The following is a 20,586-nucleotide window of genomic DNA, read 5'->3' on the forward strand; positions in this document are numbered from 1 at the left end:
GTTGTCAATTAGACAAAGTTGAATGCCCGCAGCATACTGAATTGGAAGCATGAAAACGATCTTTCAACAAGAGACTTGAAATGTGATTGGTCTCTTACAGGAAGCGTCTCCTGATTAAACAGGTTTAGCAGCACAATAAAAGAGTTCAATCGTTTGCTGATTTGATTAAAAAATAAATGATGCCCTCCACTAGAAGCTGTGCAAAATAAGCAAAAATATAAAAAAAGTAGTCGTGGCTTCTATTCGAAAAAATACGGTATTGTATGTCATAGATATACTGACTTATACATAACACCTGTAATTGAGAATCGTAGCTTGTAAGCACCAATAATGCTCATTGCTCAGCTCATTTTGCTGTACTGTTCTCTATTTCATTGATATATGGTCTAACATCCCAAATTGGGCGCACAGAGGTTTTCCCCAAAAAATGTGCAGCGGTCATTATAAAAACAAACAAAAAGAATTATCATGTTCATATCCTTTTGTTCATCTATCTTTCATTTAACCGCACGCTAAAGATGCGCTCACTGCATACAGTCTGACCTTATCCGAACGTATTTTTTCATGCTATTGATTTTAGGCCAATAACATGTTTCGCATTGTTTGTCTGAAGTCTGTTGTGGCATGTTCGATGCTGGTAAATTTGAAAAAGTTTTCATGTCAACTACTAGTGGAGGGATTTAGTCTTCGGTCATTTGTAAAACATTTTTAAATCTTCTGCAGAGTTAGAAGCAATAACATGTACTTGGATTTGGTACGCATTTTACAGTTTGTACAGAAAAAACGTAGGTTATGTGAGTGGTCTTGAGGTGACTCTTTGTGTTTTAGTACTGGTTATTCGACGTGACTACACTTTTTTCCTTCTGTGTCTTTTAAGATGTAAACCTTTGTTTTATGTGTTAAATATGAATCTAAAAGCAGTTTACTTCCATCCATGTCTAGTACAAAAACCTAATAATGTGGACTCACTAAACAAGGAAATAAAATGGCACATGTTGGACAAGGACTTGTTTTAGAATCTGTCCTTGACCATATGCCAAAAGATATTGATTTCTTCTCTATCTGCAACATTATCAGTGGTCCCTTGAGAGTAGAACTGCTGAAAGGGAGCAAGTGGCACATTCAAAAGTTTGCTGCGGTGAAACATGTGTTCAATGACATCAACTCTAGAGATAGAAGAGAGTTGGCAACGAAAGTTTTAATGTGAATTAATCCTATTGCTTGTGTGTTGTTGCTTACTTGTTTTCCTTGTAACGTTTTGTAGCAATCAACTATTCTTATTGCTATTTAATATTGACGATTTAATTTTTTCTGAGAACGTGTTGTGGCTCACATATTTTTGCCGTCAAAAATATCGCCTTAGTCCATTGTTGTAATCCATTTTATTAGGTTAAGCAACACAATTCAACAACATTGTGGGGCTCATGAATAAAGTCGTTCGATACAGAATAAATTGAAAAAGGCCAAAGGGCAAGAAATCCAAAGAGGCAGATAACTGACTTTGATATTAACGGGAACACCATTCTATTGTTGGCAGACAATCCTATTTGCAATATTTACAATTTACCTTCACCAAACACGAGACATATTATTAAGGAAAAGTAGTGATTCTTAATTTGAACCAGAAGTGACATTACAACTAAATAGCATTAGGCCTACGAGGTAATAAACAAGGATAGTTTCAGATTTCCAGAGTGAACTTTCTGAGCTACTTAGGCGCCGAGAATAGTCACAAATTACTGTTGCATGTTATTGTATTTAGTTGTGCGTCGTCTGTTTTGTTTATTTAGCATGTCCTTAGTGAAACAAAGCGAGTGAATCAAGTTTGTTAACATCTATACTCATAGCATGTATTTGCGGATCATTGTGACCTGTTTGATATTTTTGGCCCGCAATAAAAACTCAGTGCAAATTGCTAATTACACGAAAAGTAACTGCTGTTATTTAAAACTGTTATTATTAACAGGTGTAGGTAGGTAGGCTTACCACCTTTCACACAAGCATGACGTATTTCAAGTTGAAGCAAACGTTCAATTACAAGTATACTATAGTTTTCACCAGGCATAATAATCATAAAATATAAAACACAGCTGGTGAAAACAGAACTTTTTTGTATGCCGACGTTGCATTAACCCATTCGGGTTAACTTCATCAGGGCAATGGGAATAAAATTTGAATTTGGCAAAAACAGGCCTATATAAAATAACAATAACATAAATAGGTTACAAATTTGCCGCCACATTGATGTGTCATAATCGTTCCTAGGTAATTCGGAAAATTTGTAACCTATAGCAATTGTTATTTTGAGCATGGAGTTTGACTTTATTTGGTTTAGAAGCCAGCTACCACCTAACCGTAGTTATTAGTATGTATAACATTTACCTAAGGTAAACAAGAAATGGTGAAAAATAGCTTCGAAAGCACGATTTTTTCCGCTGAACTAGAGGCAGTCAAAACATTCTAAAACATATTCAATAATTCTGACAAGCTGGTTAAGTTAGGCTTTTGTTCTTTATCGTTGGCAACAACAACGCTAACGTCACAAATTTGAAACAAATCGAGATTTGTATCATACAAGGGACTTTCCCTAATGCGTTCACCTCTTTGACAGCTGCAGTCAGGTCATGCTATGGAACGGAATGGAACATAAATTTTCCACATTCCATATCCTGCAAAACCTTCTATTCCATACTAAAAATCTTCAGTTTCAAACTTTGTATTATACCGTAGAATATTAAAATCCTGCAATGGAAACTTGGTTTTGACGTTATTTATATCGTGCATGAACGTTTCTTCAGTAAGCAGGTCCTTCGGGCTGCAGAAAGTATCACTCCAAATCGAATCTGATAACTTTTCTAATTTTGACGGCTCTGATATCTGTCTCGTCTAAACATTTCGTCATTTGTTCGTTCAATCATTTAATTTTTTCTTTTGGTTAAAATATTTTTAATGTTGAAGAATTCTCTTCAAATATTTTTAAAATTAATTGATTTAGGCCTACTTTTAAATATATATGTTTTACATATTTTTTAACTTACTGCTTAACTGTTGGACAAATCTACAGTTAAAGTCACATACCAGACTGCCCACTGCCGTATCATCTTGATTTAACCTTCCATCGTTGTTCACACGAAACACAAAAAGCCATTTTTTTGGCAAGTCATTTCACAAATAACATGAAAACGTGTTAAGTTTCGTGCGCTTAACATAAGCCACAAAAATATACCAAAGCACATCATGTTTTGTTTTTGTTCCAAAAGTGTTTCATCACGGGTAACTTCCTTTGGCAAGTAATACAATCCAATTTAACGTAGCCTATAATCAACGTATTGAAAAAAATCTTTGGCATTATCATATTGCAATAAAACTTGAAAAGAAGAGAATAAACTGACACCATATACTTGACAGCTTTTAGTTTTATTTTAATCGTTTGTTGATGCGTTGGAATACAAGATCTAGCGTTTGCTTAACAGCAGGGTATACATTGCATCCAAATTTCACCGAGCATTCAAAATAATGACAAGACCAACTTTTACGTACCACATGCAATACCTTGTTTGCTGAAGTAGCCCGTTTGTGCAAAAATGGTTTCATATCTATTTGGAAATTTTGATAACTTGTGCACTTTTGAATTGGTATTTGACTAGAACAGAACTGTGAAGAACAGAGATCCATTTTATTACCAACCACAGTGATTAGGGGCGTTTTTTTCTTCGCGCAGGGTAAAGAATACCTACAGTTAAGTAGGCCTATATTGGTTGAATTTAACGTAGTAATAGGCGCAGCAGCCTGGGCTACTGACGTTGAAAGTAAGCCAAGAAATCCTTTTTTCATGGTTGACGTGGACTGCACAGAAGCGTCGCTTTCCATGCAATAAAATTTCTTTTTTTTAAATGTTGTTCCCCAGCTTGAAGATCCGTGGTGTTTTATGATGTCGTTGCTTGCATTGAGAAAAAGTTCGCTTCGCGGATTGGGATGATGCATCTTACTTTTGGTCCAGCGGAAAGAAGTTTTATGTTCTGCCGTACTGCTTTGTGTTTGTGGTAAGTCACAAAATGACTAAAAAATTATTAAGTAAACAGTTAAATATGACTCTCAAGGTATATAACAGCACGAAACATGACAGGACTTAAGTTGTATAGCCAACATTCAGCAATAAGATATCTTAGTCTTTATTAATCTTTATAAATTAAGATATACCTTTAAAATGCTATACAGTATACAGTATCACTCAAACTAGGTCACGACACAAGTTAAAGGTTTAGATCTGTATTTAAAACTTACGAAAGGTCAAACTTTTTAATAATGATCGTTAGATCGACTATGAACTCAAAATGTCGAACTGAAACCATAAATGTTAAAACCGGATGTTTTCAAGAAGCACAACAGGAACTAGAACCAAATATAAACTACAGTAAATAGAAATTTTCTGAACCGAAATCACCACTGAAACAAAACAAAAATTCCAAACCGAAGTCTAGCTTTTTTCGTCGGTTACCTATTCGGTTAAATGTTGTAACTTTACCAAAAAGTTTTTGCAAACGTATTTCAACCTTTTACCAACTATATCCTAGCTTACTTATTATAAATTTAAAAAATCCTAAAATAAAACATTGGTATTTCCAACAAAACTCCCAGAGCTACAATATCATTAGGGTTGTGGTACCATCTTGTATGGTATATCATCCTGAATACGTTTGTAACTTGTGATAACTTCAAAATTTCGTGCGAAAGTTCAGACTTTAAGTCAGATGAAAAAGTAAAACTCTTCATTTCACTAACCTCTAAAACGTCTTGTCTAAATTGTTGAATGTATTCAAAAGAACTTCGCTGTGTGATATCATACAAAAGAATGTAAGCATCAGCAGATCGCACGCCTATTGCTTCGTTCTCATCCCATTCCTCAAAGGAATTGCTTGGGAAACGAGATATATACGGAACATCGATTAAGGTTAAATCAAGCAAACATTCCGAAGGGAAACTCTCAGCATTAGGTTGTTTGTACATAACACAGCACTTCGTTACAGGACAACGTTTTTTGTCAGGTTTCATCACGCAAGCTTTGATTGAGCAAGTATCATAGTTTGGCCTTTTATCAGAGTACTTGCTTGCCTGAAGTTCATTTTTAAATTGCTTATACAAATTAAACTCTTTGCTCAAATCCTCTTTGTCAGTTTTCAAGCAATCCGACGATACAGCGTTTAAATTTCTGTGACGTGTGTTTGTGTTACTTGTAGATTTTTTGCCAGCGACATACTCATTTGTTGCAAATCGTCGAATGAAAGATGTTTTTCCAACTTCTGGTGCTCCAACAAAAGCAATTTTAATGTGCGGAATCATTTACTTATACTTTTAAAAGATTTCTGCTACTTTCACTACTACTTTCAACAGTTATTTCCAGGGGTTTTGACTTAGGTATACTGCAAACGTTTTGTTTCGTATAAAGAAAACAATGAAGCATATAAGGTGTCCTAAAGTTTAAACCCTGTTCACAGACCACCCTTGCAATGTGCCAAATGCTTATTTATAAGAATTGTGTCGGGGAGCATTATTTTTGCTAGGGCTTAACGTTAAGAGATAATAGATCTATATTGATGAATTCGCATTACACGAAAATTTACCAACATAAATTCATTTCTTAACCTCTATAGCTCATTATCGTCTTACTAACTATACTTATACAGTTTAAAAATCTTTTACGATGTAACGCCGTACGGTAGGATGTCTAAGCGATTTTACTTTTCTTTTTTCTTCTAAATTTCTCTAAATCTTATAGGTTTACAGATTCTATACCCGGGTTTTATAGACTGTCACTGCAAATTAGCTACTAAACCATCCTTTAAGCCAATACTTTAACATCTGCGCTACAAAGATACAGTTAGTTGGTAACATGAGCGTTTCGTGTAAAAGCACCAGCAATCGATCAAACGATATCACGGTTGGCGATAAGTGAATTGAGTAAATTAGGCTCGCCGGCATTGCGCAATCAGCTAATTGGGGCTAAGCTGTTCAGAAGTTCTGAAAGTATCCCTTTTCAAGTACTGTATATTACTATAATAACAACGTTTTGTTAACGTCTATTATATCGGTAAAGATTGTATATTCAGAGAGTTCTTTTTTGCTTAGAATATAACCTATAACATGACAGATACCATAGAGTAAAACCTTAATCTTAAACTCTAATCTTTCACTTGAACAAACTAAAGCCTTAATGTAGGCTAATTGTTATTTTTGAAACTTAACTGTCTGTGTTTTGCTTCTTCTTAAGCAGCAACATACTTCAAACGTTGCAATCTGCAACTGAAACAGTCATTTTGAAAATATACCTCACTTGTCACCTAAGAAATGGAATGATATAAGTTAGATAGTTCTTGAATAAAGTTCGATAGAAGGCAATTATTACAGTCTCTAAAGCAACATGTGAATACAAATTATAGAAGGCCCATTTCTATACAGTTATGATTCAACATGCCATTGCCGTAAACTAAACAAATCAAGTATCAGAAAGTGTTCCTGGCTTTGGAGCAAAGTAGCCTACGGATCGAATCAGTTTCTTCTTAACCGATCCAAGTATCTAAAACAGTGCGCAGTCTGCCGGCAATTTGATTATCACATTATCATTAAGACCAAAACTGTTTAAGGAGCTATAAGCAATAATAATATTGTGCTTTTTGCGCGTAGGCCTAAGCTGTGAATGATCACTAACCTTTTATATGCCGTTTTCTCAAACCTAAAGGTACTGGGACTTTAGCAACTTTTATCAGATCGCTATAAACATTGCTACAACTAACATAATTTTAACATTGTTTTTTTGAGTAGGCCTACGTATATATATTTTTCTATTACACTCAAAAATAAATTTACATAGGCTTATACTGTATAATACTGGTATATATAAGATACTTTAGGTGCAGAATGAAGTTAAATATTAGTTTTTATGATTGTCTCAGACACTTTTGGAGGACGAAGCAAGTGTCGGAGCTTATGATTTGAACACCCACAAATTATGTGGAGTAGCAATCTGCTGCACCAGTGACTTCGATTACGTGGAGAAGGAAAAAAATTCATGCAGTCCGCTTCGCAAAAGGTCCAAAGTCGGATGAGGGTAAACCTAATTTTTAGAAACAAGCTTTCAACACCAAGCTTCGTTGAAAAAAAATTATCTATGTGATATAGACGTGCTAATGAAAATGTTACATTCCAGGGCAAAAGTTTATAAGGATAATATAAAATATCACGTTTAGCAATATAATTATTCACATGAAGCAGTACGAGGTATGTCACAAAAGTAACGGGACTGGAAATGCTTTGATTATGATTTACACCGGTAATCGAAAAAAGGTCTTGGTCAAATTGTTCGTAAAAGTTATTGTTCACCAAGTTGTAAAAGAAGCCAGGATGAAGATATATTGGAATTAGGAGCATCCCGAAATATGAATTCTTTACATAGATATAGGAAGCCAAAACAGCCTAGAGAGCCTCACCAATTTTAAGTGCTTTTACATACCCGAGCTTTTCTCCCAGATTTAGCCAACGCTAACTTTTTTGTGCAAACAAATAAAAAGTATATATAGCCTATGTTTTTGCCAGAAATTTCTTTTCACAGCAACTTAAAGGCTTTTGTTGCTCTGTAAAACTAACTGCCAATCAATAAAGCTAACAAGGTTGATTATTTTCATAGTTAGGTCAAGAAGCGAAAAGTCACTAAACGAGAACTAGGGAAAATGCCGTAACCTATATAACATGTAACAGCTAATCTACAAATACAGGGGGTAGAGTAAACAATTTATATGAATATGCGATAAAAATATATTTTTTCGCCTATCGGCAGAAAATCGGCGGTTCTCAACCGCCGATCCGCAAAGTAGCCTATGTTACTTTCTGCCAAGCTAGTTTTAATATGGAATCATAAGCATTGCAAAGTTGTTACTCCCTGCCAAACTCATTTTACACTTGGCCGATTCACAGCAGTAAAACTGTCGTATCTTGCTTTGGTTGATACCGCAAAATTGTTTTATAATAAAGGCTAACCTTCCGATGACCTAGAATGTCTTAGATTTTATGTAGTTTATGATTGTTTCGTCAAGAACTGTGTCTAGCTTTCAAAAAGTTTTGTGATACAAATTTCCCACTAACATTGATTTTGTATGTAAATGGATTGACATTTTGTTGTTTGAGTTGATTTGATTGCCGTTTTGCTCTAATTATTCGTCTTAAATACATAGCTTATGCCAAAATCTTACATTATGTTACGCAACGACAACTTTGGTTTACAAAAAGATTAGAAATATCTGTTCTATTCACTAAGACCTTTTTTGCCGGTCCGTGAACATTTTTTTAAATCTTTACCTGTCCCCCGGTGTAGAAAGGTTGGGAACCACTGGTTTAGACTATAACAGATTACTCAGTGTTTTTCAAACTTAATAATACGCTACATTAGATCTAAAATCGGGAATTAGTCTCCAGCACAAGTGAACAGAAGTAATATTCGTTAATGCCTTGCCCACAGACATTACAACATCACAAAATTGGACCCCGCAGTATGTAGCGCCGGCCGTTGACATCAGCATTTCTGGGTATTGAACATGTCTGGCCGGCATCATTGTTTGGAAAAAACGCGATTGAGCCCAGCCCATAAAAATACTGGTCTCGGTCTATTTAAATTGAGCCCATAAACAGAAATACAAGCATTTAAAATTATGACCAGTAAATTGTTATAATAACTTAGTATCTGTCTATACTTTTGAATGCTGAAATAAATCTATATTTTTAGTATTTTGTACCATATAGTCCTTGCACACAAATGACCAAGAAACCCTTGCAACTATTACATCAACAAAAATTTTACGTGTCCACTAATCCACTTAAGCCGGCTGAGTCTATCAGCGTAGCGTTTTTGCAGTTAGCCTACTACGAATTCCAAAATCGGAATTTGGCAGTCAAGGCAGTGACTCAGCCTGGGCTTATTTGATGACTGCCAGCGAGAATCTGAGTTTAGAGTTTAACAAAAATCATTCCGCTTTAATGGGGTACGTTTGGAGATTATTATAATATAGGCCTAGGCTAATAGACCTTTTCCGAGTTAATGTTTGGGTGGCAAGATTTTTTCGATCGCCTATTTAGGCTAGTACTTATATTAATTAAAAACGTCAACCCACTTTGATTTTTTTACATTGCAAGCGTTCTGGCTGTTAGATTATAAAGATTTCGTTCAGGTATGTTGCAAAAAATATCTTCATGCAATAAAAGAAAATTAAAAATATATTGCCCAGTTCTTATTTTACAGTTGTTTGAATCCTACGCACTGGACTACAGTAACTCCTCTACTTACGAATATCCGACTTACGAACATTTGTAGATACGAACGTTCAGTTTCATATTTAGGCCTATACCCATTATGCTATTAACCCTGGGCACTTTATACAGTATTAAACGTCCAATCATTGAGATGAAGCTCATTCATAATGCTTATTGGTGCATGAACGATACTCCTGTCCTGGAATGACCCTATGGGTCAGAAAATGAGAACAATAATGTAAGATCGGAATATACGATGTATGAAATGCTACTTGAGTTTAATGACTTTTCAAGTACATTGGTAAGGCAAAGTACATAGCCTAGCCTACAGGCCTGGTTTAATCGAATGACCTTAGTCAGTAATGCAATCAGAAGGATGCCAGTAGAGAACAGAAATCAAGGAATATAATGTAATAATTTATGGACAATTAAAGTCAAGCATGCTGTTTCATGCCTTCTTCAGACACACTGACCCCAACTCAAATGTTGATGGACCGCTGTAACTCCATAACATACTGCACTTGTATATTCCTGTAAATACAATGAACAATTAGAGACAATTGAGTTTCGTGTTTTTTTGTGTCTTTAAGATAAGAAAACAGCTTAAGTAACACGTTACGTATGTGATGCACGAATGTTTGGTAGACATATAGCACTGTACAGCAATTAACAGTACAATACCAACTTACGAACTGTCGTTCGGAACGTATGTTGAAGAGTTACTGTAGTTCGATACGAAGTCACGTTACGTGGTCAGCGTAGCATGTGACGTAAAATATGTAAGCGTTTGTGTGAAGTGGGTGAACAATTTCCATTGCTAAGTACAGGTGATTGAAAAAATGTTGCCACCAATAAAAATTGCGGCGGTAACTCGGAAAGGGTCCATTGTAAAACATTAAACTTCTTAGAGACTATTTGTTAGCAGTTCCGTTGTATTAGTCCTAACATATATTTGTATAAGCTACGTGATTCCTGGGATAATCTGCCTGTTATTTATATCTGACTCCTAGATTGCTAAATACGTGTACAGTTTAGAAAACTTCTAAGCTATCATTAATAATAGCACTCAGACTGCAATAAATAATGTTATTGTTCTATATACAAGCCACATTGCTGACAAACAAATTAATAATCTCGTACCAGAGCGCTTAAGCTCTTGATAACTTTGTCTGTACTCGTCTCTCTTATTAAAGGAAAGACTGTATATATTGTCGTAACAGCATATATAGAAGACGGTAAGTCATGACCAATTCAAGAAATAAAGGAAACAAGATAATTGGTGCACCTTGATGCGAAACACATTTCGACAACGAGTACGTAACACTGTTTGAGTTAGGTTAACCAGAGTAGGATAGGTAATTAAAATCTGGTCACAAGATTAACACGAGAGCATATAATAGATTGGATTATGCTAGTGTGAAGACTGGAAGGTCAGAAAATATTGTACAATATGCTTGCAAAAGTAATCAGCTCATATTCTAGGGAGGAAAAAGGGAATTAGCAAAATACGAATTTCACGATAACATAGCCTATAATTAATTACACTACTTCTGTCCAGTATTAGCAGAAGGTGTTGCATTTAATTTAATGTCATACTTAATATGGAGAAAAGAAGAAGGCAATAAGTTTTGCCCAATATGTTTGCAACAAGATAATCAAAATCTACTGAGGTTCATAATAATGGAAGATAGATGCATTATGTAATCAGAATTCATGATATTAATCACATGATAACATGGGTTTTGTATCAGGGTCCAGCTTGTTTTTCTTGGGGGATCTTGTTCGTAGATTGTGGGTTCACTGTCTTTTATCAAGTGTTGGTACAAGTGTGTATATTGGCCAAATTTTTCCACATACGTTAATTCTTTTCAAGTAAAGTGACTTATGTGCATTTTACGTCGCATGCTATGTAGCGTGTAGTGTGCACTGATCATGCAACATGACCTCATGTCGAACAGAACAACCTATACGTAAGATTCAAAGTACTATAAAATAAAAACTAGGCAACCTTTCTTCATTGTTTTTTTCTTTTCTGTGTAAAAAGATTCATAAGCCATCTACCTTTCGAGTAGGTCGAAAATTTCCATTGTTAAGTATAGGCGATCAATAAAATCTTCCCACCGAAAACAAGATGGTTGTCGTAACTGGGAAATGGTCTATTGGCGTTTAGAAAACCAGCTTACTGGCAATTAAATTTTGGATTTTAAAAAGAAAGTTACGACAACTTGCTAGACACAAGAGCGTTTGTAACAAAAAAGCTGTGGTAACATTGCAATAAACTTGAAGCCGTACCATAGGATTGTAATAACATTTGTTGTTAGATGTCTGTGGTCGTCCTAAGTTTGCTATGGTTATTGACATCTTATAAACCCAGTATTATTTTTTGTACACAAATATAACCTTAGCAAGGGAACGCGGAAAATGGCGGGATGTAAAATAATGGTAATGAAAAATGGTGATTTGAATGGAATGGAAAATGCGGCTGAAAAAAAATTGGATAATGGAAAATTGGAAATTGATTGTTTATTTGTCTGTAAAAACTGCTAGTCCAAGGCAAAAACCTTCGAGTTTGTAAGTCCAATGTCTTGATAGAAACACTCAGGGTAAAGCAAATTTGGCGCTTGCAAATTTGAAAAGAGCACTTTTGATTTCATTTCAGCAATGATATCAATGGCATGGTATATACATTTTATTAATAGCGCTAAGATGAAGAATTTTGTTAGTGTTTGTTATGTGAGTGATTTGGATAGAGCTACTAAATTATTGCGTAATATAATTTTCACTGCTTAAGTAGATAATGCCTGTTCTGTTATCATTTGTACCGCAAACCTTGTTTCAATATATCTGAAGTTTTCAGACTGTTTTCCTATATTATTTTTCAGTAATTAATATTTTTAAGTGAAACTTATTATGTAACGGAAAATGGCTGCATTTACAGCAAGATTATCACATTTTGCTAGATGTTATTGTGGCTGGGGGCTTCCGAGAAGTAGACTGTTTGTGGCGGATCGTTCATTTTTATCATCAAATCTTTTGCTAAGAAAGACATGCTCCCTTGCTAGTATTTCAAATCATGTTTTGCTAACAACAAGAACCAGATTGCTAAAGTTTTCTAGAAGTATGTTTATTCAAACGTTTGATACGCCAAATCCACACTCTTTGAAGTTTGTTCCTGGTGTGGAAGTGCTTGGAACTGGAACATATGATTTTCCGGACTGGTCCAACTCTTACAAATCACCTATAGCTAAACGTCTCTTTGGTATAGATGGAGTCAAGTCAGTATTTCTGGGTCCAGACTTTTTAACAATAACCCGTTCTGGTGAAGAAGTACCATGGAATGTTTTAAAGCCAGAAATATATGAAATTTTGATGGACTTTTTCTCTGCTGGCAATTTACCTGTTCTGACTGATGCTGATCCAGCCCCGGATACAATTATTGATGACGATGATGATGAGGTGGTTGCAATGATTAAAGAACTACTTGATACAAGAATCAGACCGACAGTTATGGAGGATGGTGGAGACATTATTTACAAAGGTTTTGATGCTGAAAAAGGCGTTGTAAAATTAAAACTTCAGGGGTCGTGCAGTAACTGTCCCAGCTCAAGTGTTACCTTGAAAAGTGGAATAGAAAACATGATGAAGTTTTATATTCCAGAAGTAAATGAAGTCAAGGAAGTAGAAAATGAACTAGATGCGCTTTCGAAGGAAGAATTTAAAAAATTGGAGGATATGATAAGAACAAAAGATCAGAAAAAATAGTTGCTTTTACATCTACCATATATATTTCATGTACACATGATTGTCAGTTATTGGTTATTTTATTAATAATACCGATTTATTTTTTCTGTTTGACAGTTACTAGCTTCACCGTTTTCAATAGGATCATCATATAACAATTTGTTATCACCACTTTAACTCATCTGTTTTTACTTCTTCAAATGCAAGCATGTAAATGTTTCATTTAGCAATGTAAAACGTTTTTAACTTTGGGATTGTAAATAAGTTTCATCGGATGATGATCCAACTGTTATTGCATGAGGCTATAATTTTTCTTTTTATTTGTAGATCTTTTTAAGAAAACTTTAGGTTACTGTTCTGAATGTTAAAATGAAAAATCCACAAGGTGTTTATGAAAGAGCGTTTACAAGAAATTCACCATGGCCTGATAAAGAAGAACTTCTAGATGTTGTGTATTGGAGTCGCCAGATACTTGCCATCATAATTGGAGTTGCATTTGGTATTCTACCTTTGGCTGGCATATTTGCAATTGTGTTGTACTGCGGTGTTACAACATTGGCAATGAATGTGTACGTGAGTGAATTTCAGAAACAAGATTTAGAAGAATATGGGGGGTTCTTTGAACTCGCAAAAGAAGGTTTCATGTCTGCATTTGCCAGCTTTTTGGTTGTTTGGATAATTGTTTATTCTTCAATGCATGCATCTTTATGATAAAGATTTGCTGGGTTTGAACGGTTGTCAAAATTTTATCTTTGTTCTTGAGATGAACATTTAGCAGAAAAACTGAAATGACGTGTCAATAATTGGCCAAATTTTAAATAATTAATTTAATGGCAACATTTTTACTGAGGTGGGATTTCCTTGTTGAGGTTTAATTTTAATGGCAAAGGCGGGAATATTCATTGTGTTGGTACTGTGCTGCTACATTTACAACTGTTTCTCTCTTTCACATATGACTTTATGTCAATAAAACCAACATTAGACAACTATTCCACAAATTGTTGAAGCAATAAAACTGATCTTTGTATATCTTGTTACGACTTTTAAATTTATGTTGAATTTTTTTGTAAACAATATTTGTCCAGTTTTGTTGTTGACCCTTGTTGCAATATGTATCAAGAATTTGCGTTCATACATTGCCCTTTGCTAAACGTTAATATTCAAAGTAATAATATTGCTGCTTTTTGGCATTGTTGTTTTACATGTTTTCAAATTACAGCACCTAGCATACTAAATATGCAATGATTGTCAATTTCAGCACAAATTTCATTTGTGTGCGACGTGGTCATAATTGAAGGAACGATTTATTACATTAAAGAAGTTATATATCTGTTATCGGATTGTTTACAGGGTGGTTGCTGCATAAGTTATTCTTATTTTTAGACAAATAACGACATTCATCTAGAAATCAGAATGAAGATATTTTTTGTTAGTTGTGTTCTGATTTTGATTGTGCAAAACTGTTCTGCACTGTATTTTCATATTGGGGAGAAGGAGAAGAAATGCTTTATTGAAGAGTTGCCAGAAAATACTATGGTTACTGGAAAATACAAAGCACAGCTTTGGGACAAGCGTTCAAGCCAGTTTTTGGATTCTACCCCTGGCATGGGTATGCATGTTGAAATCAAAGACCCGAAGTCCAAGGTTTTATTGTCAAAAAGCTATGGCTCTGAAGGATCTTTTACATTTACTTCAAACATTCCTGGCGAACATCAAATCTGTATTCATTCAAATTCCACTAAATGGTCTTTGTTTGCTGGTGGTAAACTTAGAATTCATCTTGACATACAAGTGGGTGAAAATGCTAATGATTACACTCAAATTGCAGCCAAAGACAAACTTACTGAATTACAACTTCGTGTAAGACAACTGATAGATCAGGTACAACAAATACAAAAAGAACAAAACTACCAAAGGTATCGTGAGGAGAGATTTCGTCAAACGAGTGAACACACCAATGCCAGGGTTTTGTGGTGGTCAGTTGCCCAAACTGCAGTATTGGTCATTGCAGGAATTTGGCAAATGCGTCATTTGAAGGGATTTTTTGAAGCAAAGAAACTCGTTTAGACAGTTGTCATTTTTACATTACAAAGCACAATATCACATTTTGTTTCCACAAAAAATGATTTGGTGAAGCTGGAGAAAACAATAAACAGTTGCATAAATTAAAACGTGTGTGAGTGTTATTTGGGCTACAACCAATTTACTAATGTAATTACATCCTGTCTTCTCACTTAGTTTTTGCTTCTACATGTAAATTGTTTTGTAATTTGGAAATGGGTTGGTGAATTTGTAAAGTTTTCCACTTAAAAAAGGGTTGACGTTTCATTTAAGGTGCATTAAGTGTAATTGTGAGATCTTGTACCAACTGGTGAAAGTCCTATTAATTAGCGTGAAAATTATTTGTGCATCCAATATAAGTCATTATTGAAAATTAGAGGAAAATTTGCTTGCAATAATTTATGTGTGTAACTTGGCCAATTTGCAGTGCATGCAACAAACTTTGATACGATAATACTTTGCTTTAACAGACTATATAATGTATAAATATATTACAAAAGTTTGAGCACTTGCTGCTTAAAAAGTTTATATTGAAAGGAAGCGTTTGTGCACCTCCCTGATTGATAATATTTACATTCGTTGCTATTTGAATGTATTTGCATATTTATTTACTGGGAGGTGCATTTGATGTGGCTATCGGTGTAACATCTATGTTATAGTAGTAAATGATAATACAATGAATTTAGCAGAGTTATCAGTATGCAATATTTTTCAAATAATTTGTGTTTTATTCATTTTATTACTTGATTGCAGTGAAATCTCATTTGAAAATTCTTTAAAACAAGATTTAAAATATAGCATGCCCTCATATATGGATTTAACTGCGGTTTGCAAAAACAGTTATGTTGTATTATTATGTTTGTCGTTTGTAGTTCTTTTGTAACGATACCAGTTAGCCAATAAAGTTGATGTGTCTTGAATAATGCTCCTTTAGGTGAAAATGCTTGTAATACGCATGACTTTGAATTAAAGCTGAAACTTGTATTAAGCTTTTAAAGTTTTGTGAACATGCACAAAGTTAGACAGCTACCCGGAAAGATTTGTATCGTGTTTGCATGAGTGTGATCAAAATGTCAAAGTTAAAGCAGAAAAGAGGCAGGTCTTCCGAAAGAGTTTCGAAAAAGAAACGGAAACGAACTCAATCCCTAAGTTCTTCATCAGATTCCTCACCAAAAAGGAAATGCATGAAAAAGCAAAAAGACGGAAGAGCTCGAGGTCATGAACCTAAGCACAAAAAGCGAAAAAAACTCAACTCAATCGTTTTGTCTAAATCAAAGAAGAGAAACTCTTCCAATATACATGGAAAATATTCCAGATCTTCTTCCTCTTCTAGCAGTGATAGTTCGTCAATTAGTAGTTTTGATATGAAACAAAAGAGAAAAAAATTGAAAAAACAAAAGCATAAGAAGCGAAAAAAACACAAAAAGAGCTCAACTTCAAAAAGTATTTCTTTATTAGACTCACCTAAAGCTTCTTCAGATAACCAGAACAAGAAAAAACTTAAAAAGAAGAAATCTAAAAGGCAGATAGTGCCAGACACAAGGAACGAAGTAAAATCATTCAACACTGAAGGTTAGTAAGTATATTTACTGTCACTATATATACCACTATGTTCTGGCTACTCGGGGTTTGTTAAGTACCCTAAATAAAGATTTCTTTGGAATTGTTGGACTTCAGAATTAGTAGATGGCGCATTTAAAAAAGCCAGTTAAGTTGTTTTTGTGTGTAGACTATAGCTAAAACTTGACATGTAATTTGGTAATTAGGGCAATTTTTAACCCAAATTTTTAGCATTTAGTTGGAGATGCTAATATAAGACTTTGAGATATGTCGTTTTTTGGTGTTTCTTGAAGTTGCCTAAAACATGCTAAATCCATGTGCAGAATTTTGGAGAGCCTTTGGTATGATTTTTTAGGGATTTCTTTTTTAGTATTTTCACTGGATAATACAACAAACAATCTAGGCCTTTTTACTGTTTTTCGGCCCAACTCAAGGAAGAGTTGTGTTGTTATGTTACTGTTAATTATGTTTCAATAGTTCCATTACAATTATTGATTGATAAATATTTTTTTGTGTCTTAAGACATGGATGGCACAACGTTTGCATTAAATGACTCTAAGATACTGCTTCATTTTTAGACCAATAGCTTTTGTTTAACCTATGTTTATTGCTATTCATTGTGCATTGGCAGAGATTAATCAGCGTTCTCTAGCGATGCGCCCGATGACGCAAGAAGAATGGCAAGCACGCCAAAGTGTGGTTCGTCGTGTTTATGATGAAGAAACTGGCCGTAGTCGGCTTGTGAAAGGCGACGGTGAAATTTTGGAGGAGATTGTGTCTCGTGAACGTCATATAGAGATTAACAGACAAGCAACTAGGGGAGACGGAGCATCCTTCCAAGCCAAACTAGGACTAAATCGACGATAACATCACTTAAACTAAACATAAGCTTTTTGTAAGTTTATAAGTCACATGAAAAGTGATTACTAAGACAGATGGGTTTTTAATTTTTCTTTGTTATTTTTACTTTATTTTGTGTGTTTCTTAATTTCCCCCCATTGTGCATTTGCGTTTTGTTAACTTTTGCTGATTTAATATGCCAAAAAATGAAATCATCGGTATATATTTTTGCATAAAATATTCTAATGTAAGTATACAATAAATGTATGCAGTCTTCGAAGTTCTGTGAAATTTGCAATAACTGGATTTATTTTAAATGTATAATAACTTGATACCTGAAGAATTAAAAAACAAAACCAGGAATTTGATGATAAATTTCGATTTTGTACAAACTGTTTTGCCAGCACTCTTACCTTTTTTCAGTTACTGTTTGCTAATAAAAAAGGCTACCACTATTTCAAGCTATTTTTCACAGTTTCTTGTTAACCTAACTTAAGGAGCCTTCAAACACTTAAGCTAAGGTTTCTATGATTTTGTTGGACGTCCTACGTAGGGCTTTAAAAAACCGGTTTAGACCAATCAGAAGACAGCATGGTTGGTGTTGTTTTCTAGCCTGGGAATTACCCTAGCAGTTGACCTGCTTCAATGTCTCAGGTCGCGTACAGAATTTGGCTAAAAAGTAGCTAAAATTGTGATTTTTAGACCAAAAATTCTAGTGTCTATTTTGTACCTCTGTTAAAAAAGTTTGAATCATGTTTTTTGATGGCATTTTATGAAATGGTAGTCCAAAGCCTACTAAATTGACATGCAAAATTTCAGAGAGCCCCATGGATGATTTTTCGAGTAATCAGTCTTTTAGTAAATTTACTGTATAATAAAACAAACAAAGATTTTATGGCATTTTTTGGTCTTTGACACCTCCTGAAATATTATAACATAGCAATCTAAATCTACCATCTAATCTAAATCTAACTCCAATAAAACCCTAAATAGCTAAAATCAACTTCTTGCATATCCAGTCTGATAACCAAACGTCCTAACCGCCTATCTTTAACAACAGGCTGCGTGACCTGCATACGGTGAAATATAGCCACTTCGAATAAAAAATCCGAAGTTGGGTAAAAACTAGAACCCTAGGTCATAAGCCTTCCGATCCAGAAAATATTGCTCTGCACCTTGACATCCTCAATGAAACATTTGCAACGGCTTTATCATAAGCAAAATAAATAGACTTCAACCTAGGTCCCATACTCCATTCACTACACACCAAAGACCAGACATATCCTCTTGGGCAATGCTAATTATTACGTTATAATGGTTAGTATTTTATTTTTCGTTCCCCCTACAAGAAATAAACAAGACACTGCAAAAAACTTGGAAGTATGAATGTTAATATCTACGGTCATTAACCAATCCAAGCAAGTTGCGAGCACTTGCAACATAATAAAAAGTAACACCAGATTTGATTGGAGTAAATTAAAAGAAACCTTGCTACAAAAAAACAAACAAACAAACAAATCTCACCTCGAAAACAATAATAGTAACAACTGCTGATAAAAATTAGCATGGCCACGGACCAGAAAACCAAAAATTATCCCATTTAGAAGTTTCAGAGCATCTATGGCATGTTTTTGTGGGTTCCATAGTATTCACACCCAAGGAGTTGCACCCAAACGGGATTTCACCCAACGTAATTGCACACGTTCTGGCTTGGGGAATGCACCAAATATATACTGTAACACATAAGTATATAAAGTTTATACGATTATATTTAACCACAAAACACAGATTTAATCACTCAAACATGGCGTTAAGTGCCAAATGACTCCTCAGTTAAAAGTCTGAGCATCGGTGTGAAGGGAGCTAAATTTACTGGGAACATCTGTCCCCAGCCGCAGTAATATGAGGGCGCTAAATTAGCTCAGCATTTTTTATAGTAGAACCGTCAGAATATGACCATTAAGCTGGGTAATGCTGCTCGCACTGACGTAATGAGAGCGGCATTATTGGGTCATGCCTCTTCACGAACACAATTTTGGGGGCTATTGACGTTTTCATGTTTTTATTCTTTTTCGTTTATCGCATTTTGTTGTGTGCGATTGTAACAGAACTTTTTCTTTCGTGTAGCCAGGCTCAATTTCCACATTCACGGTGAACCGCGACACGACCAGTAAAACCCAAGAAATCAACTCATTTTATTCAACAGCCTCTACGACCCAAAACCAAAACCGACCTACTCAAATCACAAAAAACGGTAAAATACAAAATACTGTGAATAACGCGTGACGTAATTTCGTTACACTCCCCCCACCTTAAATATTTACCCACCTGGGAAATTTTTACCCAACATCCCAAGATAAGTCTCTCAAAGTCGTTCCACTCAGGTGAAGTGCAGAGAACTGGTAACAGCAGCTGCTCAATGATTGATAAACATCAACGAAACCGTCAACGGTAGGTGAATTCCACGTAGTGAGTGAAAGCCTTATCAATCTGCCAGAAACGACGTTGGCTACGACCACTTCCCAGCTTGTAGCGTTGTCTTCTTGAACTTGGTGTACGCTGTCCGGAAATCCGGGGTGAGAAACCAAGAGCGCTGAATTTGGATACTTCAACGCAAGGTTCAGTTCTTGTTTAACAGGAAGTACGTCGGCTTTCTCAGTTGTAATATCTTCGTCGTTAATTTGTGTGGTCAATTCAGAGTCAGGCGTGTTCGTCTTTTGGAGCGCTGTCTGCGGGGTTATTAAGAATTTGCAAAGTGCGTCAAAATCTTTTTCGTCGAACACTCGTTCGGGAAGTTGCATGACTTGCTGCGGGTCACGTAAGCCCTACTCCACGCAAAGGAACATCAAGAAATTGAGGACCTGTTCATCATCTTCAGCAGGATAAGCTCGTTTTCCCAAAGTCTTCACTTTTGAAACAAAGTCACAAGCAGTTTCAGGATCTAGCTGACATGTGCGAAAAAAGGATCTTCGCATTCTAAACACAGCGCTTTGTCTGTCCACCGCTAGCTCGATAAGATAAACGAGATCATCAAAGTCGCCTTTCCTGACAGCGGTGTCATCTAGCTCTAGAAGTAAGGTTTCTTCT

At 35.1% G+C, this 20,586-nt stretch overlaps 6 protein-coding genes across 8 annotated transcripts in view; 4 read left to right on the top strand and 2 right to left on the bottom strand.

Annotated features, from left to right (window-relative positions):
- The window catches only part of LOC143461876 (transient receptor potential cation channel subfamily M member-like 2), a 40,623-nt gene extending 38,094 nt beyond the window's left edge, over nt 1-2,529 (bottom strand). For all 3 annotated transcript variants that reach the window (XM_076959788.1, XM_076959787.1, XM_076959790.1), the window contains exon 1: nt 2,383-2,529. The gene's annotated coding sequence lies outside the window, so the exon portion shown is untranslated. The remainder of the gene's footprint in view (nt 1-2,382) is intronic.
- Nucleotides 2,530-3,348: 819 nt separating this feature from the next.
- On the bottom strand, nt 3,349-5,549 carry LOC143462855 (uncharacterized). The gene is made up of 2 exons (XM_076961156.1): nt 4,783-5,549; nt 3,349-4,059 (listed from the first exon to the last, which is right to left on the bottom strand). The coding sequence occupies exons 1-2, from the start codon at nt 5,338-5,340 to the stop codon at nt 3,418-3,420; spliced, it is 1,200 nt and encodes a 399-aa protein (XP_076817271.1). The 5' UTR covers nt 5,341-5,549; the 3' UTR covers nt 3,349-3,417.
- Nucleotides 5,550-8,904: 3,355 nt separating this feature from the next.
- LOC143461723 (NFU1 iron-sulfur cluster scaffold homolog, mitochondrial-like) lies at nt 8,905-13,366 on the top strand. Its single transcript, XM_076959562.1, has one exon. The coding sequence runs from the start codon at nt 12,220-12,222 to the stop codon at nt 13,057-13,059; it is 840 nt and encodes a 279-aa protein (XP_076815677.1). The 5' UTR covers nt 8,905-12,219; the 3' UTR covers nt 13,060-13,366.
- A 35-nt stretch (nt 13,367-13,401) lies between these two features.
- Nucleotides 13,402-14,388, top strand: LOC143461726 (GEL complex subunit OPTI-like). Its single transcript, XM_076959565.1, has one exon. It carries the CDS (start codon nt 13,408-13,410, stop codon nt 13,747-13,749), a length of 342 nt encoding a protein of 113 aa, XP_076815680.1. The 5' UTR covers nt 13,402-13,407; the 3' UTR covers nt 13,750-14,388.
- A 62-nt stretch (nt 14,389-14,450) lies between these two features.
- Nucleotides 14,451-16,088, top strand: LOC143461725 (transmembrane emp24 domain-containing protein 4-like). The gene has a single exon (XM_076959564.1). It carries the CDS (start codon nt 14,452-14,454, stop codon nt 15,103-15,105), a length of 654 nt encoding a protein of 217 aa, XP_076815679.1. The 5' UTR covers nt 14,451; the 3' UTR covers nt 15,106-16,088.
- Nucleotides 16,089-16,140: 52 nt separating this feature from the next.
- Nucleotides 16,141-17,954, top strand: LOC143461724 (uncharacterized). The gene is made up of 2 exons (XM_076959563.1): nt 16,141-16,671; nt 17,291-17,954. The coding sequence occupies exons 1-2, from the start codon at nt 16,155-16,157 to the stop codon at nt 17,524-17,526; spliced, it is 753 nt and encodes a 250-aa protein (XP_076815678.1). The 5' UTR covers nt 16,141-16,154; the 3' UTR covers nt 17,527-17,954.
- The last annotated feature ends 2,632 nt before the right edge of the window (nt 17,955-20,586 follow it).

Source organism: Clavelina lepadiformis, chromosome 6 (assembly GCF_947623445.1).
Source record: "Clavelina lepadiformis chromosome 6, kaClaLepa1.1, whole genome shotgun sequence".
NCBI lineage: Eukaryota > Metazoa > Chordata > Ascidiacea > Aplousobranchia > Clavelinidae > Clavelina > Clavelina lepadiformis.